Genomic DNA, 26374 nt, shown 5'->3' on the forward strand with positions numbered 1-26374 from the left:
CACTGATTGACAGAGAGGAAATTGAAGTGTCACATGAAACATGTTAACCGTATTTTGTGGCGTGTTGTCACCCACTGGCGTGTTGCTTCATTCAAGCAACCCAGTTGGGAAAACAACAACGAGGGTAAAACATTTCAAGGGGAGGGGGGGAAAAACACAACACGGGTTGTTTCCCCAATTATTTAGCATGTTAACCTCAATAGGTAAGATAGTGCTTTTAAAGGCAGCGTTCCCTCCAGTGTTCTTTATCTTGGAGATCTAGGCCAGAGTCCCAGCTCTGTGGGTGCCATGTCTGATGGTAATATTTGACAGCGTTGTCAATGTCAGACCCACGATGAGACGTATGAACAAATAAGGCAGTGGAAATGAGGAGAAAAAAAACCGAGGGACAATGAAGGGTACGCATATTCCTCTGGATGACAGTTCACAGTGTAACATGATGCAGACGTGGATTCATGCCGTTGTGAAAGTGAGAATCCATTGTCACACCATGGCAGAGGCATGTGTAATGGCTCAGTGCATCACCACCCACTGCACATCATTAGCACAGCAGCTCCCAGCTGGAAAAAAAAAAATATATATATATATATATATATATATAGGAGGCAGCTGTCCACCGCGGTCGTCAAGTTCGCCAGGCTTGGGTCTCGCAGCTCGGGTCTGGTCAAAATTCAATCGCACCTTACCGAGGATAATGGGCTGGTTTTTTAAAATCGGCAAAAAAACATCTGGACGGTTGTTGCGCTGCGACGATGGCAGATAATACAAAGTGTGTTGGCCTGAGATTTGGCAATGAAAACTCTCCATTAAACGGTTGCAGCGAGAAAAAAAAAAGTCTGGGTGTGAAACGCCACTTTGAAGCACGTGTACACCAACTGTGGGCATGGTGATAATGGGATGGAATCTCAGCAGCTAAAGGTCACACACACATTATTCATTGTTAAGCGAAGCCACTGGAGGAGAATGTAGTCCAGTCTGTTACTGTTTGAAATTGTGAAGACACACTGTTGGCTCCTTTATATGCTCCGTCAGATATTTCTTAGCTATTAAGATCAATTTATACCTCAACATCAAACCCATCCAAAATAATGAACTCAGCATATTAGCAGTAAGACTAAACAAGCGTGAAAGCGGATGGACGTTTATCTCTCAGTCAACACGCAAGTTGTTTTTGAGTATCAGACTAATTTGAAGACACAATGTGAAGTGGTATAATTGAAAACAATGTTGATCACAGGCCAGAAAACTGCCTCTAAATACAATGGTGTTGTTGTGCAGTGCCAAAACTGTCATTACATATTGTTATGCAAAAACATAGCATATGCTGTTTATGATGATTTGGCCATTGTCACAGGGCTTTATTCATTGTGCTAAAGAAGCCTTTGTTGTAATTACTGTGTTCCGCTGCCACACGGTCCACAGCTTCCAATGAATAAACTACATGAGCAAAACAACAATGACACTAGTGTTACAGAGTGTTAAACCATCTATACTGAGAAAATACTCGTGTCAAAACATGGTTATGACATCGTGCTCTCCCACTCCACCTTTCAGAACTGCAGCTGGCTGACTCCAACCATAACACATTAAATATAGGAGATACAATGCCAAGTTTCACAGCTTCCACTCCAAACAACGGATATCTGAAAGCAGCCAAAAAACCCCTGACGGCACATTTAACATGTGATCACAAAAGTTTTAGAACTTTCATGAAAAAAAAACTGGAGTTCACACTCATGCCAGCTGGTACCCATGCTGCCGCGCGCAATTTTATTTGCTCTACAAGTCAGCCTGGAAACCATGGAACCAATCGTTCCCTCAACGAGGGAGCCAATCACAGAACAGGGGAGGGGGCAGCAAGACGATGTTGACGACTTTGTTGATAGCTTGTCGATTCAACATGGCGGCAGACGCTTTACCTTTCTATGGTTATTTTTGATACGATTGGCTATAAGCTACGTACGCATTTGATAGATATTCATAGCGCCCAATAAAAAGCTCTGCGCTTTCGTAAACCACGCCTCAAATATGAAAATATGAACGGGTGGTTCCCAGACCGAATCTCAATCTACATTGAGGTGAATTCTGGTGTTAGCCAGGCTACATGCCAGATGCCATGGTGACTGGTGATGGTCCTCTGATGCTGAAAGTGGTTTCCCTCTATGAGCAGGTGGTGGTGGTGAGCCATCATTGTGTTTACAGGACAAGCGCTATGTCTTCAGGGCAGATTGCATGAGATGGGCCGGAGGAAGCTGGTTAGCATGCTACATGCTGACATTGATGGAGACAAGACATTGTTCTCGGTGTAAAGGAGCTGGATGCTGAAAGCCTGTGTCTTCTCTACTAGACCGCCGTTAGGACTAACATTGCCTATTGCCAGTTGCTAAACATCAGTTTGGTTTTTGACCCTCCCAGCTACTACCTAACCCTTGAGCCATAAAAAACATTTCAAACATGAAATGCTATTCACTCTTTGGCTCAGCTGAATACTTGGTGGTTATCATTTACTGAGCGATGTGCACCTTTAACTCCCTGTATGCCCAGCCAGTACTAGGTGAGATTTCAGTTCAATATGAGCAGAGAGCAACACTGTTTACTATTTATTTTTACAAACTCCCTGTTCACTCAACAAACTTGCTGACTTTTAGGTTATTCAATTATTCCACTCATGCTCGTAATTCCTTGGCCTTTTAATACACTAACTGGACTGAGGTAGGAAACATGCTTTCAGTATTTTGCTCCACTTAAATGGAATAATCTCCTGTCTTTTAATCATTATTGACTTCATGCATTCTGAATGTGTATGTATTCTTTGAAATCTTTGTTTTATGTTTTACACTTTGCATGTAGTATATTAGTTTTATTGTGAGTTCTACCGCTTCAATTGTTGTAATCAGGGCTTCATTGGAAAATAGAGCTTTCTCTCAGTTGGCCTTCACTGAATAGATAAAGGTGAGTGAAATGAAATATCTATCCAATAGTCAATGTCAGTCCATTACTTTCTACTGGTCCAGAGTTTAGGTTTTATGGTTGAGTCAATGTGAGCCCTGATGGAAAAAGAGAACATTTTAGCAGTTGCAGGAAAACTGAGCCTATTTCGGTTCTTGGTAATTTAATAAAGCTTCTTGAAAAAATTATTTCAGACACTTGAGTTTTTCTTGAAATCTTGTTCAAGCACTGTTAACTCGTGGTCTTGTGTGACTCGTGTCAATGATGGCTTTCATGAACTATTTGGGACATAAGTGGTAATGAATAGTTATTTGGACGTTGATTACCATGGCAACAGTACAAGCCTCGAAGCATCCAGGTCAGCCGAAATGAGTTCCAACCTTTGCCAACATTTCTTCCTGTACTGCAACAAGTCAGCACTAATATGTACAGTAGATTATGCTCAAGGGTCCGTGTGCTCGAGGCTATCTTCTGGAGAGCACAGGACGGAGAATCAGGCTGATGGATGGTTCAAAGTCCTGACCCAAATAAGCACAACTAGCGTTAAGTAAGAAAAAGAGAACGAAATAAACAGTTCAGGTCAAAGACACCGCAGTTGTCGTTATTTTCCACTCTGGGACGACACATGAGGTTGCTTGTTGTGGTGCTCCGTGTGTTGCTGCAGTGAGACTGGCCTGGTCTTCCTCCTCCTGCTGCTCTCAGTCCCAGCAGACGTCTTACAGTGCTTTGCTCAGGGAGAGAAGCAGACGTGCACATCTCATTAATTATGTCTCAGTTGAAATATCAGTCCAGAGCTCCCAGCCATTTGACTAAGACCGAGGTAATGGAACCCGCTGCGTCCAAGCTAAACAAGACAGCGTGGGGACGGAGGGCGGTGACGGCGAAGGGTTGCCGGGTCAGGTGGGAGCTACATCCAAGGCCAAAGCCGGAACTGAGGTCAAATCAATTTGAGGCTAAAGTTTGGCAGTAAAAACGGACAGTTTTTTTTTTTTTTTTCATGGAAAACATTATGGCTTTGGGTTGGGAAACCCTTCGACACATTCCTAAGAAAGCCATCGCCCCATCAGCTCAAGTGGAGCGTGACAGCCTGGATATTATTTGCTTGAAATCAGCTGAATAATTCCCAACAACAAACCAGCGGTCTGTGTCCCCAGTGCAGACAGCCATATCATATCAGCGTGTAGCATATTTAAAGCAACAGAGAGCAACGCTTATCAATAAGTGTTCGCTAAATGTAAAAAAGCAGAGAAGGTCACAGTCAATTAGATGTATAAAATAACAGCGATGACATTCACGTTGTCACAGAAGGAGAGCGGCCCCGACCCCCCTTCCCCCGCTGGGACCCAGGGACGGATAGAGTTGAGACCCACCGGCCTCAGCTGCATCTGCAGGGAAGTCAATGACTGATGCCAGCAGAGACAACAATGTTTTTGCCTTTGTGCAAATTGAAGAAACATAACCATAAATTTGCAAGCGGCCAATCGATACGGCCCAGACGTGGCCAAGACCTGAGAAACATATCCAAGGGAAACCATTCGATAACTCCGATCAGAGATGGACCGGTGGCCCCGCTATTAATCTTCCATTACCAGCCACAGGCCAGTGGCCGTTGTGAACGAGCCCGAGACGTTTAGTGACAGATTCGGCCATTAAGGCTTGCACTGATGTGTACACCTGGCAATCAGATAGATTTCTCTGTGTACTATTGGCGCAATCATGACCGTTCATCAGATGCGGTCCATTAGAGTGGTCACGTTACAAAGGGCAGCGCCGCAGACCTTTCCTTTCACTAACATGACTCTATACACTATATCACTACAGCCACCAGGCAAACATATTCAGTATTTCATCTCATATTGCTTACATGACAGATCATTGATCGAGTGAGTTGGATTTCCAACATTCCTTCCATGGGCAGACCGAGGGCTCCTTTTTTTCTTTTTTTGTTAACCGTCTGCAGTTTGTAATAATAATGATCCGTAATAATGCAGTCATTGTAACTTAAAGCAACGCGTAGCTGGGAACGGAACAAGAGTTTCTCTTTCTCTTTTTTATTTTAATGACAAGGACAGGCCTGTGACTATGCTTAATAGTAATGTTCCCATTATGCACAGCAGCATCTCCGGAGACTACCCTTAAATATGGGACTACTCAATCATGACGAGAGGAACCCATGTTGGAATGAAATGGGTCATACGATACTTTAAATAAATATGATAATGAGGCAGACACTAGCGATTGCCTGGGGGGTTATTTGTGTTATGCGGAGGGAACAGTAGGTAGACTGGAAGTGAATAATACAGCTACAGTGAGGGTGGGAAGTGGCCTATACAGCAGCACATGGGAGTTTAGATGGGGATGTGGTGGTCTGTGTGAATGAGCTTGTTGTGTCAGAATGACATTTTCACAGAGTTAAGTTGTGTAAAATTGCAATAAATTACTTCTTGTGGAGGCATACATGTGTAATATATTTTTCATGGTGGGGTATAAAGTAAATATATGAAAGGTACATCTTCCTAGAAAGAATAAAATCATATCTTTTAATATCATATATCATCATGAGATAATTTTGATACATTATTCATTATACATTATGATAATAATTTATGTATGTAGTTAAGGCACGGCATGCAATCAGTTGAGCATGGCTGTCTATTATGCCTGTTTATGAGAAATATTATTTGTATGAGGAAGAAAAATATGGATAAAATGGATACAAATATGAATATAATTCAAATGGATGGTTATAAAATCCAGAACTGTGCTCTAATAGATTCTATATATTCTGGCACACTTGGCCTATGTGGGTAATTTATTGTTATTCAAAGGAGAGATGTGTATTAGAAACGAATTGCTTATTGACTAATTCAACAGATATTACATGGAATTTGACATTGCAAATATTCTTCTTTTGCACACAAATAATTTAAATTTTGTTTGTAAAGATACTGAGAGATTTTTTCTAGGCTATATCTCACAGTTTAATGTCTAGAAAGTCAATAAAGCACCAGAGTTAAGAGCCGGGGTAAAAGTGTGATATCGAAAAAGGTCGATTCCATGTGTGAACCTTGAACTTAAATTTTTGCGTAGTGCCAATTGAAAAAGGCCTGTGAGAAAACTGAATTGTAAATCCGCCAAGGGCCCCCACTGTTAACTGTAACAACCAGCAAGGAGTGGAGGAGGTTAGTAGAAAATAACATCATAGAACTGAGTGTGGGATTACCACATTAACTCTGAAGGAAAGGGCTTTAAACAAGCGTCTTGTGATGAATGGGGAATTGGCTCCTGTAAGTTGTGCTCTTCCTTCTCAGCAGGGGTCACAATTATCTCTCACTGGGCAACCTGAGGAGCTCAGTGGGGGTAATGTACTTCTACACTGAGATTTATGACACTTTTTTTTTTTAGTCCAACAGCTCTGGTAGCTCTCCAGCCTGGGATGCATTGTGGAGAGGAATAAAAAAAAAGAGAAAGGAATAAGTCAAGTGTTTGGAGACATCGTATTGCGTAAGGGTTGGATATTTGGCTTTTATTACACATCATATATTGATCAGCGATTTGATCTCGCTCTGATATACGACGGCTCCTCGATGCCCAGAGCGCAGCCAACATCGGCCTCTCATGTCTGCCGTGAAATATTTATTTTCTCCACGTCATATATTTTTAATCAAAACTGTTCACTTGATTAATTATTCCGTTAGTAACTCCGTTTATCTTACGGTTTTGTGGCATGATGTTCAGAAGGCAGTTTTCAGAGGGGTTTTTTTCCCACACTGGAAAAATAAAATGAAATGTGTCGTAAACATGATAAAACTCACGGTAACACTTTATTTGACGCCTATCTCTATAACGCATTATAACCATACTTATAATGAGTATAAACACTCATAAATCATAATGCTTATAACAGTAATCATAACACACTATAAAGCTTTTTATCATGACTTATAAGGTCAGGTATTATAATACTTTATAAGTTAGTTAGTGTTAGTAACTCACTGACAATGCCCACATTGATAATGCATTATAAATATAGTTATAATGTGTTATAATTGGCTTATAAACGTGTATAACTATCATTATAAACACTCATAAATTATCATAAGACTTTATAACAGTAAGTGTAACACATTATAGATCATTAGGCCTATAACCCTATTATAATACTTGACCTTATAAGCCATTATAAAATGCTCCATGATGTGTTATTCTTATTGTTATAATGCCTTATGGTAATTTATGAGTGTTTATAATGATAGTTATACACATTATAACTATATTTATGCATTATCAATGTGGGCATTGTCAGGAAGATACTAACAATTATAATGTATTATAATACCTGACCTTATAGGTCATGATAAAATGCATTATGTAAAGCATTATGATCATTTATGAGTGTTTATAACTATAGTTATACAGTGCTATAACTGCATTATGACTCAGTATAAATATGGTTATAATGCATTACAGAGATAGGCGTCAAATAAAGAGTTACAAAACTAACAAGATGAGAAAGGACACACACACACACACACACACACACACACTGACACAAAACTCATCAACAGTAACAAAATGACATTCAGCATTTACCGCTTCTATCTGTTATGGATGCTTATTAGCAAAACTGCTACATAATGACAAAATTACTATACAGTTTGACTCACAAATGATTTAACAATTACTTGCAGTGCTCACATCTTTCCACGATTAAAACCTCATAAAAACTGAATTAAGCTCAATAATTTGACAAACTAATGGCGGTAAACCAAACTCAAAAGAAATGGGTAACCAGCATAAATGCTCCTTTGATTCTAAGCAGATGCTTTAGTAAATGCTGCGGCGCTGGGACTGTGACCTAACACGGAGCGTGCACAAAGGTCCCCCGTGTTTGTGTTTTGTTTTGTGAATCAATGCACTTTCCCTCATTGATTTTGAATACAATGCTCCTTGTGAATGCAGCTGCTTCGTTTACGTTACAAGGTTACGAGCTCCTGGCTCACGCGCGCCACCTGCTCGGGCGCTCGTCGTCCCTCGGCTGCAGTTACGCCGTTTGGTCTGTGTGAGATTTCTACCTGCCTTTTTTGTGTCCTTTTTTCTGTGACGTTGGATGTGGCTGTCAGCCTCCTCCCCACTCCCACCCCCACCAAAAACAGCTCTGATTCTCGGCCCTGAAATGCAATCCACTCCTCTGTTGCGTCTCCCCGGATCCTGTGTTCTTATCAGCTCCTCCAGGATGAGAAGCTGTCAATACAACAACCACAGAAAAAGAAAACCATTCCTTCCCCCCTTCTCCTGGTATCAACGCGGCCCATCTTCACACAGAACCAACCCTCCGGTCAGGCAGCAATTAAAAACCCGGGGGCCCCTCCGGTGAAGGGGTGGGTGATGCGAACCACAGATCTATAAACTTGATTTCCATTCATTCCCCTCCTGCAGCCTCCCATCGACACGCCGGCTCAGGAGGCGTGGACTGTGTGGACTGCGTGTTGGCTGTAATTACAATCATATTTTGCCAGAGATGCATTACACGTGACAGAGAAGAATTGAGCTGTGATGCTTATGATCCCGTCACTAATGAATGAGCTGCCTAATAAATAGCTACAGCTGCAGTGATTGGAGTTTTGGCTTCTATATTGTCTCTCAGAGACGCTGTGCATCCGTATCTTTAAATCAAGAAATCCATTTCAGTTACTTGAAAACTACGACTAGTGTTGTATCTATAGCCAGTTGCATGTTCTTTATTTATTCCACGATGTCAAGACATCCCATGAAAAGACAAACACCAACACCAGCTGGTCCTACTAATAAATCCTGTATGTGTTCTACCTTGTTTGAACCATAGAGCTTCATTATTGGCTATTAAAAACACAGCAGTGAGCCTGGCTGTTATCACCATGACACAAACACAAGTGTATTAATCCGCAGCTCAAAGTAGTCACTATTTCCTGTCGTCTTCACAATGTTTGATTAAAAAAATAAATGAATACATTTGCGTCCTGCTGTTTCTGAAAATGACATGCTGCTCCATTTACAGTAGAAGAACAGTTGAAGCTGTATTCCTTCTCTCTGTCGTTACAGTGATGTATGTAGACGTACTGCTACTGAAACCCTTCAGTCCCTTTGAAATCTTATTGACTTTGACTGGATTTGTTTTTGTATATTTGAGACAAAATAAAAATTGATGATGATTATGAAAATGAAGCTGTATATTCATGTTCTTTAAAAAAAAAAAACATTTTTATGAAAGCAAAACAACGGCCTCAGGCTGATTGTTCTCTCCAGATTGTGAAACAAACATATTTTTTAGTTCTTTTAAGGAAAGCATAAACTATGTTTGTTTCATGGTTTTCATCACTTGTATGTGTCCACAGGTCAGTGGTTTCCTCTAGAACAGCGATTTTTTTTTTTTTTAAATGTCTAGTAATTGATTAATTAAAAATTACTGATAGAATTATTATTCTTTTTTAAATTATAATTAAAAACACCACACAATCTTAAACAACTGCATTCTATACTTTCACTTTCTCAAATATAGTTAAATAATATAGTTAAAATAAAATGCAGCATATAAAAATATCTGAGTTGGTGCATCTTGATTGACGGCCAGAAATTCACCAGAAATTTGTGATGTCAGGACGGGGTCACGAGCCAAAAAAAAGGTTGGGAACCACTGCTCTATAATGAGGTAAAGGTGAAACCGAGTGCTGAAACTTCACCAAACGTATAAAATGTGGGCTAAAGGATAAACCAACACGGGGGATAAGTATTAAAAAAGATGTGCCTGGAATTAAAAGTTATTTAATGGATTCAAATAAAGAAGCAACCTCATTCAGTTTTGGTAAATACTGACATCATTTCTTGGAAAGTCCTGCATAATTCATTTTGGAATAAATCTATGCCCTTAAATATATATATATTTTTTATTCAGTCACTATATTTAAATAAAATCTGTATTTAGCAACATATAAATAGCAACAAACTCCATCTCTGCGGTTCTGCACAGAGAGTGTGTTCTTGCTTGCAGAGCAGCTGTGCCTTTCAAATAAAGGTCTGCATCATTAAAACCCCACAATCCGTTTCTTTTGTAAGAGCTGTGCACTGCTTACACAATTGCTGTGAGGCCATTGTTTTGTCGACGATATACAAAAAAACTAAAGAATAAAAACAAAAAAAAAACAATCCCTAAACATTTCCTGCAGTCGAACTAATGATGGTTTGTGAGAGACAAGAGATTTAACAAGCAGACAGACAGACAAGAGTCACACTTCCAGGTCAAACTATAACAAGCCTCTTATTGGGCAAATCTGGAGTCCAACTTTAACAAGAGGTGAACGGGAGCGCATGCGAGCCATCGGCTGGAGTGTCAAACAGACAGCAGCAGCAGTATGGTTTTATTACCGAGGAGAGAGTGGATAACTGGGCTTGTTACGAGCCTTGTATATCCTGGTATGACCCCTTGTTTATGGTTTGCCTATAAGACTTAATGAATGTTTTACAGCCAATTGAAAAAACAGTAGTGACACGGTAACAGCCTGACACACGCACACACAAAAACAAATGTATACATCCCACATCTGGTCCCTGTGTCGTATTAATGCAAATGAAGGGGTGAGCTTGTTCAATAAAAGTAGCCGACCTAGAAGCGCGCATCTCGCGAACCGTGCTTAGCATTGGGTTCTATTTTTAAAGGTTTTTGTTGGCATGCCATAGGAGAGGATGAAAAAAAAAGAAAAGAAAGGGGAACAAGAAACAGAGGGAGATGTCCCTAAAACTCTGAACACAATTAGGCTTTAATATCAGACTCTTAAAATAGAGACGGGAGACACAGCGGAGCAAGCAGCCCAGCAGGACGCGGAGGAAAGGTCTCCTGGCGCTGGTGGTAAATGAGCATCCATCTCTCCTCCTCTCTCAGTACATTACAGGATAACTTCTCCTGCTCCAAAAACCCAGAAAATGCACTTAACTTTCATTTACTGATATCCCACCGCCCTCGCTCATTAAACATTCATGTCCACCGCCACCAAAGCCTGTGCTTCTCTCTCTGTTTTTTTATGTTTTCAAAAGGTGAGCAGGATATTTAATACTTAAACGCACCAAAGAAGATTAATGCTGTTAATGGTTACTTATGAAAGAATGATGACTTTTAGAAACATTGTTTCTTTCCATTATGTCAAAATGACAGTTTGCATTTACGTCTTCAGGCAGTAGAGGCCTTCACTTATTGCGCTTGTATTGTGTTGTATTTTATTTGAAATGGATGAAATAGCTCCTTTTTGTACCAAAAACCCCAAATGACAAAACCTGAAAAATCTCTCATTTACCAAAAAAGGATTCAAACCCTCGATCCAGTCCTCACAGTAGAAGCAGTGCAGCTTGGCAGCTCTTACGGCTCAGAATCTCCTACATCTCTACAATCACAGTTTATCCCATTCTTCCTGGCTGATGGGAAACATCTTTTAACTGCCACCCTCGGGTCTCTCTACCCATCAGGAGCAGACTCTGTGTATCTGGCAGTATTCATCTTCTCCATAACTCTCCCTGTTACTGCTACTGAGACCCCCCCCCCCACAGCACCATGCTGCCACCACAGTTGATGTTAGAGGTACAGCATAAACCAGATGATGAGAAGTTGTTGTGAGATTTTTTTCCCCCATCAGACAAAAGAATCTTTTTTCTGCGTCGGCAGCAGCTAGAGTCAGGGCCAGAGGCATTATGTTGAGGGTTGTCTGTCTGTCTGTCTATCCATTCTTGGGAAAGTGATATCTTCAAGAAAAGCCTTGAAGGAATTTCTCCAAACATGGCCCACATATCCACTCAGACTTGGGAACAAACTAATTAGATTGTGATGCTCAGAAGGTGAAGGTCACAGTAACCTTTTTGCTGTGTGATCGACTCCTCAAGGGAATCCCGCCAAATCTGGCGCAAATGTCCACAGAGATGTAAAGATGACCTGATCAGATTTTGTGGGTCAAAGGTAGAGTTGTCATGATACCCGAATTTCAAACTCGATACCGATACCCAGGAAAATACTCAATACTTGATACCATTTTCCAAAAGTAACAAAATCAAATTCTTAAAGGTCATTGCTGGTTGGTATTTCATTTGTTAAGGAATTTCATTTTCACTACCACAGATAAGCTAAAACTATTTTTGTTTCTTTGTTCATGTATGTTCATGTCTTTTTTGTACTATGTTCACATTGTATTGTTATGTTTATGTTCCCTCTAGAATTTTTTAAAGATGTGGCGGCACACACACACCCACTCACCCATCCACACACCCACACACACCCGAGCAATAAGAAAACTCTTTGATGAAACGTCGGATAATTAAACGTGCAGCGTTGGTCGCCACAGTACGTATATTGTAAGTTTACAAAGGAACGGTACCTGGTAGATTATTATTGTGCATCTGCTTTGACCTCATTATGAAGGAGAGGCGACGATAATTAAGGAGTGGCGGGTACCAAGCTCAACATCAATTTTTAAGTATCAATAAGTATCGAGTATTGATTATTTTGACAACCCTAGTCAAAGGTCAAGGTCAATGCAACATTGTAACGGTGAGATTCTGGATAAACAGGGATGTTAGTTGAAACTTGTGGTGTACAGCAGCGGTCCCCAACCTTTTTATCTCCGCGGACCGGTCACCGGTGGAAAATTTTACCGCGGCCGGGGGGGGACTCGTGCTTTTTCTTTTAGAACAGCTTTCTTCTTGTTGCTAGGCGTTGGGTCTTCTGTCGTCTCATTATTGAGTTTTTCCCGGCCCGGCGACGTGTGTTGTTCACTCTTTTACGTTTGTGCCTGCCTGTCAATTGCCTGTCAATTGCGCAGCACTGGGAAGATGCACAAACGGAAGTGGCAACATTTTCAAAATAAAACGACCGGAAGTGTGAAATAGACGAAACAAACAATTTTTTTTTTTTTTTTTTCATTTTCATTTCATCTTTCTGCGGCCCGGTACCAAATGATCCACGGACCGGTACCGGTCCGCGGCCCGGTGGTTGGGGACCACTGGTCATGGACGTCGGAACTATTTTCTGAGAGGGGGTGCGGGATTTGTGTTAGGAGAGTCGGACGTTGTCTGAAAATCCCCCCCCCCCCTCCCCCCGCTCCCTCGTTCACTCACACACATACACGCACACACAGTGTGCCATCTCTCTTTTACGCACGCACGCACGCAGCCATTGCGCATCACTGAAACAACTGAAGCTACTAGACCACACAGCCAGATGCAGCATACATTCTGACAGGAAAAAACCACACTCAGCTTTAAGATATAGCCTAAACGATATAAACAATGCCACGGCGGGCAAAATGCATTAAATGAGGCTTAGCGTTACCTTTAGAAGAGTTGTATGCAGCGAGTGTGGCCATTAAAGAACAGCGTCTTTCCACTGGGTTGGACATTTCCGGGTCCAGTCTCTCTCAAAGGCCAGCTGAAGCACCTGGACTTTTCTTTTATGAAGCATTGCACATTTGTGGTCCGAAAACACCCAAAACGGATCTTTTCTGAAACGATGATGTCATATCCCCACCGCTCTACCTGTACCGAGACACACCGCTGTGTAGCCTACAGCTTCACTCTATGGACGTAACTTAGCGTCTAACTAACTCGGTCCCTCGGACACTGCAGCTGAATCTCGCCCGTTAAATCATTATCGACCGTCATATTTGCACTGACACGACTCCCAGTCAACATTTTATCCACTTCTAATGTCTGGAGTTTGAATACTGCGGGGAAGCTTTCTGTCTTCTTCTCTGTTGTTGATGTTTCTGTGTGGCAGCGCTACAGCACCACACACGCTCCACACAGGCCTGGAGTATGTACTACAGCGTTTTCGACTGAAATGGAGGGAGTGGAGCGCTACAGCAGCCTGACTCCATACGCCAGATGCCAGGCTGCTGTATGGAGCCAGGCAGGCTGCATATCACATCAAAAGCATAGATCTGCGTTATATGAGATAAGTGTAAGTCAGACAAATTCAGTTTTTTTCAGATTTTATTATTATTATTTTTTTAAAGCTAATTCTGTGGATATAGGGAGGCTGGTGGAGTGCGGGAGGGGCGGATGGGAGGGGGTGCGGCCGCACCCCCCGCACCCCTAGTTCCGACATCTATGCCACTGGTGTACAGTGTTGGAGGCAGTAGTTCTAGCTCTACGTGCTCTCAACGTCCTTTAAATGTTGTTTGGCAAACTCTGAGCGGACTGTCATATGCTTTCTAGTCAAAGTGTCTTCTGTCTCCTCAGTCTACCGTGACGGCCTGATTGCTGGAGTGTTGCCGTGATGGCCGTCCTTCCGGCAGGTTCTCCTATCGCTTCTGAAACTCGGCCTGAGTGACTCCCATCAAGGTCTTTCTACCTCGCTTTTTTACGCAGCGAGGCCAGATAGCCGACTCGTGATGGTTACACACTTCTTCCATTCACAATTACTGAGGCCGCCGCGCTCCTGGGAACAGTCAAAGCTGTAGAAATGGTTTTATACCCTCGCCCCCGATCTATGCCTCGTTACACAGTTTTATCACGGAGGTCTACAGAGAGTTCCTCGGACTTCATGGCTCGCTTTTCTGTCCGTGGCGTGCAGTATGAATTGTGGGGCCTTCTATACACAGGTGAGTGCGTTTCTACACTGTGTCCAATCAATTCATTTTGGCACAGCTGGACTGCGGTAAAGTTCTAGACATATCTCATTTAAAGCAAACAGGAAGCTGACCGCAGCAAAGGCTCTGAATCCTTATTTTTAAATAACAGATTCTAAAAGCATGTTTTTACATTCTCATTATGGCTTCCTGAATGGAGACTGAAGTCACGCAGCACACTGTTACCTATTTAAAATTAAATCAACAAGACATTAAAGTGAGAAAAAGGTGAAGCTGAATATTTCCTGAGGTCGCTCTATGTACGGTGACAAAGATGTGTAATGTGATGCTTTTTCACTTGTACTTTTTTAATGGGATTGAAAATATACATTCTACACTGCATAAAATATGTGAATTTTCTGTTCTCTTATTCCCTGTGTGTCGTGATCTAACAATGTTCCTTTAGTTAAGCGTGCACCATACACCGCTCGACCTCACTCACCTATTGACATACTGAATGAAAAATAAAATAAATAAATACTCAGAACAGGTCTGAAATGATAGATTAGTCTCAGGGTATTAGAGCAGACTTTTTGACTGAGGTGCTGCAGACGACAGAGCAGGAGCACCATCTATTCTTCCCTTTCATTCTCACGACTCCGCTGCTCAGTGGAGTTGACTCTGACACCAGGTCTTAGACTGAGGCCATTCTTGCCCATTTACAAATTCATTACAGATCATTACTCTCAGAAAAAAAAAGGAATCATTTAAGATTTGTCTAATTTAATTGCGTATTACATAAGAGTTGAAGCTATTTATGAATGCATCTAAGCTGCATCTATACATTTAATCAGTTTTGCTGCACAATTGCAACATTCAGACAAAATACAATGTCAGGGTTTGAACGTGAGCCTACTGGCTTGAAAACCTATTTTTAGGCTGTTATTGTGGGCCTTTGGTATCTAATGCCAAGGACTAGACACGCAAGTAATAAAGAGGACTGTATACAGAGTGGGCACATTAATTCTCCAAACATCGGGAAGCGGGCGAGGGATGAAGAGCCCTCTAAACTGTACAAATTCCCATGACAACAACATAGGAAAAAAAAATTGAGGTTATGATCTCCAACCTTGGATGTTTTTTTCTTCCCATCTCACAGTGATGTTTGAGGGGCGCTCTGAAACATAATATTGTACCTAACACAGTATTTACTGAGAGTGTAGGTGACTTACACCATCTGTTTATAAAGCAACAGGCTTAGGCAGACACTCTGCCAGCAAAAAGGCACAAGGTCCCCGGGCTTATCTCAGCAGAGGTGTGCTGCTGCTCCTCGGCACCAGCGAGGTGGAACGATAAACATAATTAAATTGAGTTGGATTACACAAAATGGATCGGATCAGTTTGGAAGGCAGAGAAGCTAATCCAGTGCAATCCTCTCTATAGAGGTGCCAACCACACAAAACCACATAAATAAAGAAGAGGGAAAGGGAAGCATTGGCTGTCACAGGGAGATCAAAGCAGGGGCCACGGAGAGGACCCCTTCAAGTTAAAAAAAAAAAAAAAAAAACAAGCTCCAAAGTCATATATCAACTGTAATGATGCAGTTAAGTGAAGGGAATAAGGAACCGAGCTGGAATTACTCGTCAGTCGCCACCGAATTTCAAACAGATAATCATGAAAAAAAAAGAAAAAAAGATGTTAGGTAGTGTGAAACCGCAGGGCGTGTTCCGAGAAGCTTGCATAGTGTCAAATCTGAATAAGTAATGAGTTTACACCCCTCCTCTTCCTGTGACAGGGGGGGAAATCACACTTTTCTTTCAACATGGCAGTAATGACTGTGATGTGTCACTCAGCCCAGCGTCGGTATATTCACTACATACTGTACATACAGGTACAGTACAGTAAACACTACACACCTACTGTAGATGTGTCAAAGTCAGACAGGGTGATACTGTGGTTTAAATACTGAGCTCAACAGCAGCTGGGAGATTCTACATCTGCTCTAAAGAAACCCCGAGGAGTTGGTTTTTTTTTTTGGGGGGGGGGGTTATAAAAGAGTCTCATATTAAAGCCCCTGTACAGCCTTTTCATTTAGTGTTGATTTTGGCGGCCCCTGTGGACGAAAGAGGTGGTGTTTTGCCGGAATGAAGACTGCATTTCCCACTGTCATGAAGACGTTTGTCTGGCCGGCGCGTGTAAATTTGTTTTGGAAACGTCGGAAAGAAGACGGGACTTGCTTTGAAAGTTTTTTTGTTTTTTTTAGCAGCTATCTGCAGCGTGCGTAGTAATGTATCTATTCGTATTGTTTCGTCAGTGGTCCGACCCGACCATGCCTTCCAAGGTATAGAATTAGACTACTTAGAAATAGCGTATCTTCACACTGATGGGCTCATTTGCAGGTAACAGAGACACATCAGCAGAAACCAGAGACTTTTGCGTATCCAGTTAAAAGCTCCGTACCAAGGCTTTAATGTGGATGAATCTACGTTACCCACACTTAATGGGTTAATGGGTCCATTTAGATGAATATATTGTTTTGTCTTTATAGTTATTTTGATATTATTATTAGTGGTCGGCTCGCCCAGCATTTCCTACTTTTGGTTTCCCAGACGATGCCCAGCGGGTCATGGGAATAACGCCACCAAATCATCGTTTATGGTCCGAACTACGGTGGTATCTGATCGTCTTCCAATCTTTAACATTCTTGGCAAATGTTTGCGCTTTTGTCTGTCTTGCGCCATTCCAAGAATTTCAACATGCGCGCGGAGGCTCATGGGAAATGTAGTTTGAAAACACTTCACTGTCCAAAACTCCTCGTTGTCCCTTTAAAGACTTCCATACTTTGTTCCCTTCATCACCAGCACCTGTCTGTGGTCAAGGTCTGTCTCATAACCTCTTTTGTTTTCAATCCTAAAACGCCACTCAATCCTACTGCTCCACTTTTGCCCCCACCACCCCTCCACTCCCCCTCGATTGCATTTTCCCTTTTGTAACTGACTTTGGTACAATCCCTTTACAAATAACCTTTCCCAGGGGGAAGGAGACTCTCACTTTCTCTCCAGCCCAACTCCCATACCTCTCTTTCTTCTCCTCTTCTCCCATCTCCCTTTGTCTCTCAGCCTCAGGCACAGTAAACAGATTGATACAGTCTGGTGGTTTCTTCTGCTTTTCAAAAACTAATCCAGTGTAATCCCGGTCTGTCTGTGTCCTGTCTCGGGCAGCACATTATCATCCAATAAAATGATGTTTAATGGATCCAGAAGTGATGCAGGGGCGGATAAAGCAGAGGTTATATCACTGGAGGTGAGGGTATGAGCTCTTCCCTCTCTGTCCTCCGATTAAAGATCTATCCTGCCTGGTCAAGGTGAACACTAAGGTTTTGGCAGCAAGTCAAGAAAAATATCAAGTACAAAAAGTCTGCGTATAATTTTTATCTTCTTGTGGCTGCCTTGGTTATAGACCACAACCAATGTTTGACAACTTGAGCTTTCCTTGTTGTAATGTTGTTATATTTGCACCAGTCTCAAAAGATGTAAAACTACACTTAGCCATACCTAGACCTACCGACACACACCTCTAAACGATCTCCTTACCAGAGACGTGGAATATCAGCTTTCAGCATAACTCCAGCCTAACAAGTCCAGTCTGCATTATTGAAGACACCCCGGCTGGCCGCTATAGTCTCCCTTTCGATAGCCGTCTTAGCAAAGAGCTCAAGGCAAGCCCTCAGCGATGTGTGCACGCAGGTGGAGAGGAAAAAAAGTGCACATCTTTATGGCATTTGAAATATGAATGCAGCATTTATACCGGAGCAGCATGTTCCACATGGAAATTCAACAGACTCGACATTAAATCCACAAGCTGAGCCTAAGGCAAAGTTCTGCTCCAGGTGGAGGCTGAATATGTGCAATATGATGATGGGATTGTGAGGATGGAGCCACAAGAAAAGGCCAATGGACCAACAGCTAGAGAGGAGCTAATGCAATTAAAAAGTGCTGGTTTCTGGGCAAGGAAGAGAGACATTTTATTAAATAACAATATTCAAATGGACTCTTTGTGAATTGAGATGACAATTTCAAAAATAAACTCTTTTATAATGTCTGTCACTGTGCTTATATATTTCCACTGTCTTTCCTTTTTGTTTAACAAAATACAGTCGACTTCTCATTCCATTGCTGTTTAATGTCTTGTTTCCTAATAAAGTGATACTTTACTTACATAATATTTTCTAAATGAATGTTTCTGATTTCTAAATGAATGTAAATATCCTGTCAAAACATCAAACCGAGGAAGAATTAGACCTGCTTTTTCATGCCAACTTTTACTATCTGGAAGTTTGCCGTACGTGAAAAGGTTCTGCCAAGTCTAAACACAGAAATAAATATGTACCATATTGGGCTGAACAATCAGCTAACAGGAATTATATTGGTAGATAAAGTGATTTGTGCCTTATATTTTCAAAGAAAATGGGCTAATATATGTGATTTGTTGGTTTGTTGATTTATGTTTTACATCTGATGACTGTGTATGAATTTGGAATATGATCGATCAGGGTATTGGCGCTTGGCCATATTGCAGTTTTGATAATATCTCCATTCATTGTTCATTGCACGACTGAAACACAAGTTCAAACTTTTTTGCCACTTCAGGGAAGAGATCCTTTTTCAGTCTGTTCTTTGCTAGCTGCTTAGTTGCTTTACTGATTTTTATCTAGCTAGCTGCTATGTTTGCCTGTCTGCTATTGGAGATGCAACTACTGTAAAGTGGGTTTGTCAATATGATGTCAATGAAAACAGCTCCTATTAGATTTAACATAGCTAAAAGACACCAATCTGGATTAGTGCACCTCCATGTATGTTGTCATTGTTCATTTTAGTTGAACTACTTTTTTTCTCCCCTGCTGCTGTCCAGTTGTTAGATCGGTTCAGTGGTCCTCATCCAAGCTTAGTGTGCTGGCAGTACATGGACTCCCTCCGGCACTGTTATGATATACAGTATTTGCTTAATCCTTATTGATAATTACCATGTTTGTTTATTTACATGCGGAACAACACGGATGACTCATGTTTATATTCCAGGTTTGACATTTTAACTGCCGTTAAGCATCCAGTGATGTATCTGCATGAGGGTACGGCCAGAGAACGGCATCATCGGCTCATTATTACTTCCATATTGAGCGAGAACATGCATTCCTCATTAGCGGCGAAATCAATAATGCCGCCTTGAGACTCGTCGCATCTGTAAAGGAGTTGCCGTTGGGGCGTTCCAGCCGGAGTCGGCCTGTGTTGGCTCTGGCCGACATTTCACCCTTGGAATCCGGTGGGAGCTGCAGCGAGAGCAGAGACAGAGACTCTGCAAACACCTCTTCACCACACTGGCGCTCAGCAGCCCTCCGCTGCCTTGTCTGAATGCAAAGCGGGCTTTTCTGGAGCTCCCCCGTCTGCCCTCTTACAGTTCACTTGCAAGTTCACTACATCTGCGGGTCAAATCACCGGTCAGCTCTCGGCCAGGTCCACCGCTGTGGCCGCGCCTCCGCCTCTCCGTGTGGCTCAGTGTGTCGGCCGGCCGCCGATCCACAGATCATTATCACCATCAAACACTGTTTCCCCAACAAAACGATATCTCTGCCTTTGATCCTGTGCCAAAGCTTATTTTTGTTCACTTCTGGGCATTCTAACCCAGGAACTGCTATCACTTGGGGCAAAACTCAAGCACGTCTAAAAATACCGCTCTGTTCTGTTTATGAGATGGAAATGTATGAATTAACAATGGGGCATCACATCTGAAATAAGGATAGTTCCCCCCTTACCTGCTCCTCTGTACAGATACTATGAGCTCCTCTGTTGTTTTTCTTAGCAGGTGAGCTGGCTGAGCTTCCTCATACAATGCAAACATTGTGTTAGACTCCTGCTGCGGAACAGCCAATTAAAAAGCACTAGATGTGGGGCTTATGTGCAGCGCTGAGGTTTTACCACGTCCAAACTGGGCCAGAGGTCCTGAAAGATTCAGATGGGGGGGGGGGGTGCTGCTTTGCATTCACACAGTCAACAAACAGAATGTATTTGGTGCATGGAGATGCTTTACATTTTTAATTTGGTATTGTTTACAACAATCTGTCTTGGAGAGCCACACAATTCATTACACTTTAAAGCATCTTGAGTTCCATTTAAATGATAAAAGTCTTAACAGCTATGGTAATCAAATTATCATAATAATAGATATGCTGTTTTGTTTTTTTTTGTGATACAGAGCGGTAATATTAAATACAAAACTGGAATATCAAGCAAAGAATAAACCTGAATCTAATTGATTCTCTTGCTATTTTATCATACAGCCGAATACTTCACAATCCGGAGCCCAAACAATTCAATTCAATTAGCTGAGAGAGAGAATTCAATCAGTGAGGTTGCACTCCTCATATGTAGATGCACCAGTACAGGAAGTCAGCACAGCATGTGTGCACCATCTCTCCACAGACCAAAAAAAAAAAAAAAGCATTTTAAAAAGCATCGCTGTCAAACGAGGAGCAGCGACGTTGATAGCTGCCCCATAGTTTCCATTTGATGTATCGCTGTCTCTCTGCTTCCCTGTGGGAATGGATGTTTGTTGAGTTTTCATTGCGTGCACCTCAGAATGTTTTGAGATATTTATTCTCCTGGGTGGTTCAGATGCTGGACCACATCTGTCATCACACAGCCCATTAGCCTATTGGAATCTAAACATTTATATACATTTGGGGCCTGATTACTGCAGTTTTAAGGTCTAATACATTAATACATTTGAAGTAATGTGCAGGCATTTAGGTAAATAATCAGTGATGTTTCCCTCACTTTTATAGAATTTGAAATTATGCATTATGTTGGATTTTAGGACCTTAATCTCCATTGAACAAACACACTGTTCTAGGGCACTGCCTACATTTTTGATTAGTTTGTAAACTTGGATGCATTTTAGAATTTTTAAACGATAAAACATCTTAACTCAGGACTCTAAACAAAGCTGACTTACTATATTTTCATAAAACTAAAGTTTCAGTGACTTTTAGATAAACACAAAATGTTTACACATGGATTTAAACACAAGCCACGTAGCTTCACACACTAGTGGATTTACTATTGTTCCTTCAGCAGATAGTCTGACTTTATCCACCATGTATCTGTGTGCTGGATGAAATTATCTTTGAAATACATTTCTCCTTTTTGCATTGGCAAAGAGAACAACAGGCCAGTCAGACTTCATCACCCCCCCCCCCCCACCCTTTAGCCTTTGACAGCACTGGTCATGAGACACTACTCAGCCAATCACTGACTGGAGTCAGCCAAGTACATCAACAGACTGCGAGAAAAGTGGGATAAGAGAGGGAAAGAAAGGAGGTGTAACAGCTGTGCATATACGTATATGTTGAGGTTGTTGTAATATATTACGATTGGCTGAGACTGATCTTTCAGTTAAATTACACTTCTTCCATTTAGTAAAATAAAACACTACTTTAAATTTCTCTCATTAGTGCAGTAGTGAGTTTGAATGCTATTTTCATTGAAACACTAGAATTACAGACCTTTGCTTGAGGAAACTTGGTCTAACTGGACCTCTTTGAAATCTAATTGAATCCCTTTTTCTCTGAGGGCAACAGAGCAGGCAATGGGCCAGATTGAATATGGGCCATTTATTCTATATTTTTTATTTTTCCACCATTTGATTTGTAATTTTAAACATGAATTTAAAGTGACGACCCAAAAGGTGTGACTTTCCTGTTTCTATGATCACGTACAAGCTCCCAAGCTATATGTAAATACAATACAGCTGAAGACAAATGACATACGCGTTACCTGCTGCCTCCACCTACTGTACGGCTGCACTGGTTTCATGAAAATAACACGCGCCTGAAGTCACCCGAGGTGTTTCCGTACCTACAAGCCACTCATTAGTATGCTGCTGACGGTTTTTCATTGCATGTTCGCTGCTGGTCCTGCTTGTCTCTTTGGCTTAAGATATTTCTCCAGCTCCAAGAGTCTGCTGCTGACTGTATGAGGCTTGTCACAGGGTGGGGGGGGTGGGGGGGGGGGGCAGAGATATGGTCCTTGTGGGAGAAGAGCTCTGCGAATGGCCCAGACTTATCAAAGCAGCCCGCCCCGTCCCCAAGCTCCCAACACAATGCTCCCCTAATTTCTCCTGAATGGAAGTCTCTCCAGAGCTGGAGTAATCTCATATTTGCCGTTTGCATGCAGTAACTCCAGTAACTCCAGCTCTGTTCCCCACCCCCCTCCCCTTGCCAATTGCATAATCAAGTCCAGAACTCATCAGCAAGATGGCAGAAGAAGTGCTCTATTAAGCTGCATCGTGTTCCATCTGTTGTGTGAGAGAGAGATAACAGTATTTACAGTTTTGGAGTTGTGGCAGACTGTTTCGGCCAAATTTTGTGCACCGCAGAGTTCTGCTTACTTCATAAAATGTCACGGATTAATTCTGCTGCTTGCAATGGTGTCCAACTGCAATCTTTGCCCCCACCACCATCACCGCCACCAGAAATATCACAAACTTAACTTCACTGGAACTGCTATGGCAGGAATTTGTGCAAGGTGAAACTATTTGAATGTAAAACACCAGAGGGAAACATTTAGTCTGGAATTCTTTGTTAGCTTGTCCCGCCTCATTCTGTTAGCGCTCCATCACTTTTATTTCAATTTTTTGGGGGGGAACGGCCAATATTTGCTGTAACGCTACAGAAAAGGACCTGCAGTGTGGACAAAGGACATTAAGAGACTCTGTCAAGACAGCGGCTGGTAAGTGTCTTTCAAATGGCATTAAGTATTCAAGGCCTCAGTCTTCTCTCTGTCAGTGAGGTGTGTGTGTGTGTGTGTGTGTGTGTGTGTGTGTGTGTGTGTGTGTGTGTGTGTGTGTGTGTGTGTGTGTGTGTGTGTGTGTGTGTGTGTGTGTGTTCTTAGAAAAGAAAAGAGACTAACCCAGATTTGAATAAGGAAACCAGCCAGATAACAGAAAAAAGTGCTGAGTGAAACAGAAGCCTTCATCCGCCTCACCGAGTGAATTTACCTCTCTGTACATGAATCAGCTGGCTGGAAGACGTCTTGAACCTCAGCCGCTTCTTTCAAACAACGCACTAATCTGGAACCGATATCACCGGGTCATTACATCAATTACTCACAAAGGAAGCTGAGTGAGCAGAAGACGGCGGGGGTTCCATGACGATAGTAAAGACAAGTCATAGGGGAGCTACAGCTGGAATCATGGCTTTTACATATTCCTCTCTACACCACAGTGGAACGTGCCACAGTTTTAAAGCAGCGTGATACAGTCCTGTTTTTTGTTTGTTTTTTGTTTTTTTTTCATGGGGGCAATCTGAGGACACAGCAGGAATGCCAAACTCTTTCATGGCAGAAACTCCCATTGCTTCCAATTAATTTGACCACAAACCTACTACAAATATTATTCCATCTGATATCATCAGAGCGCAGCTTTTTTTCATTATGTGATCAAGTCTGATGTAAAATGATAAGTCAATTAATCGTTTGGTCAATCAATTGAGAACAGACAAATATCCAAATTAAAAATGAACCCTTAAAGTTGTGCTTTATAGAAAAATGCCAAATATTAAATATGTTTTGAGGTTTCTCTCTTATTTTAAAAGCTCTGCTTTGGACTGTCAGACAAAACAAGTAATTTAAGGACATTACCTTGGCCTCACATTCAAATCTTTTTAATTCTCCCTTCTGCTAAAGTAAATAATTACTAATTTTTCATTCTGCACTGTAACCTTTACTCTTGTATTTATTTATTTTAAATCGTCTAATGTGGTCTTTTTAATTCCTTTCTTATCTTAGTGTCTGGATGTAGTTTATGTTTTATGTAAAGCTTGATGTTCAAATGTGCTGCACAAATACACTTGCCTTGCCTTAGGAAACTGCGAGGGAACCTTTTTTCACTATATTCTGACATTTTCTACACTTTATGGTTAACTGCTTAAATGAGAAAATAATCAGCAAATCAGCCAGTAATGAAAACAAGCCCCAAAGTTCAGGAAAGTGACTTTGCAATCAGAAAAGTAATTCTGTTTGTCACTTTGGTAAACTCCAGAAAGTAAACAAACCTAAAATTAAATCATGCCTCACGTTGCTAAGGGACCCCGTCCCCCCACCTTCTTGTCAGGATCCCTCCAGGTCCCAAGTTTGAGAAGAAGCAACTAGAAGTGACATGGCTGTCTGAAGAAAAAGCAGCTGGGTGCAGGAGCTGCATCTGGAGGTTCATTAAAATTAGTTACAGCGGAGCAGGACTGTTTACAGTCAACTAATGCTCCTTGTCTGTTAGCGTTAGAGCCGACAACAGCCTGCCTGAATCCAGACAAAGCCCATGAGTGGTGCTTCAAGGATGCACTTGGATGCTGTAACAGAGCACTTCCCACACGAGGAGCTCCACGGGGCTGTGTGTGTCTGAAGGACTGTTTGCAAAAAAATTCAGACAGCTTCAAAGCAGTAGGCTGTGCGACGGATTAATTAAAGCGTCTGCTCGGCTGACGCTGCTCCAGCTCCAGCTCCGGCTCCGGCTCCAGATCCAGCTTCCAGCCGTTCAAAATTCCATTTCAGTCACGTCCACTTCTTCAAAGGAGGAAACACATGTACATTTGAATAAGAGTGTGATTATTCCACCACTTGCGCCACAGCTTACACATGTCTGCCTGGGATACAGATGAATGCAGCCAGAGAAAAGAAGAGAGGATGTCAAGTGCCTTCAGTGATTAGGGGTTTCACTGCTGCCTCCATTCATAAACTGTAAGCTATAATCACATGTGATACCAGTTCACATAGGCTTCTGCGGAAATATACAAACATTCCTTTTGCATTATTTTTTTTTTTTTTGTTCGTGCCAGCAAAAAGGAAAACCACATGTAAGCACCAGCAGGAGGTTTCTATTATTTAAAGATTTGTGTGTGCCCCTGTTTGTGCAGCTCAGATAAAAAAAAGTTTGTATCCCTACCTCATGACTAATGGAGCAGGTGGAGTCTGAAGTAAACATGAACCTGTTTTTTTTTTTGTTTTTCCTGAGTTGTAGGGAGCAGGCTGAGAGCAGCAGACTATGGTTTCTTTGCTGCCTAACAACTCTGCAAAAACTGCCACAATGCTGAAAGGACCTGGCTTTGTTAGTGTGACCAAACAGGAAATTGTAAGTAAACCCACAAAGCTCTAATTTTTAACTTGAAGCAGGGAGGGGAGGGGGGGCTGGTGGTGGTCGTGTAGCCTGCAGCCCAGCACCGAGCCTCAATATAAACAGTGTTCACACGCCTAAAGTGTTTACATCGGTGCTTAACCACGGACATTTACCTTGATCCAGTAGCCGCAGGGAGTGCTGAAAAGACGGATCCAGCGTGTCCTTCTCTGCCATAAGCTCCGGCAAGTACTTTTCGCTCCCCATATTGTCCAGGACTTTGTGCTCCGAGTAAAAAAAAAACGACTCAAATGCAATTCAAGTAAAAAAAGAAAACAAAAAACAAAACTTGCTCAACGTCCAAACGGCTCCAAGTTGAGAGCACCGCCAAAATGTTAGTGTGGACCGAAACCGCGGGCGTTTGATGTCATTCGAGCTCGCGCTACAAGAGCATTTCTCAGTCCTCGCGGAAAACACACACACGAACGCAACTCAGCACAACGTAGCAGTTAAATGTGACCGGGCTGGGTCTGCAGCTCCCATCCGAGTGTTGTTGAGCCCGCACAGCTCCTGATACACATCACAGCCGGGACGGAGGTTCCCTCGCTCTCTCTCTCTCTCTCTGGTGGACGGGCTCTTTGAAGCTCCCTCTGTTGTATCCAGTGCTCAACTGACGCTGCCGCAGC

The 26374-nt window shown here is 42.0% G+C and overlaps 1 protein-coding gene across 1 annotated transcript in view; it reads right to left on the reverse strand.

The window, feature by feature from the left end:
- Window positions 1–26147, reverse strand: part of khdrbs3 (KH domain containing, RNA binding, signal transduction associated 3) — a 129310-nt gene extending 103163 nt beyond the window's left edge. Inside the window, exon 1 of the mRNA XM_085792344.1 lies at window positions 25865–26147. Within this exon, the coding sequence (XP_085648470.1) occupies window positions 25865–25955 (91 nt within the window). The 5' untranslated portion in view covers window positions 25956–26147. The remainder of the gene's footprint in view (window positions 1–25864) is intronic.
- Window positions 26148–26374: the final 227 nt, after the last annotated feature.

Source organism: Trachurus japonicus, chromosome 11, assembly GCF_045865225.1.
Source record: "Trachurus japonicus isolate A0001 chromosome 11, Traja_1.0".
NCBI classification, from domain to species: domain Eukaryota; kingdom Metazoa; phylum Chordata; class Actinopteri; order Carangiformes; family Carangidae; genus Trachurus; species Trachurus japonicus.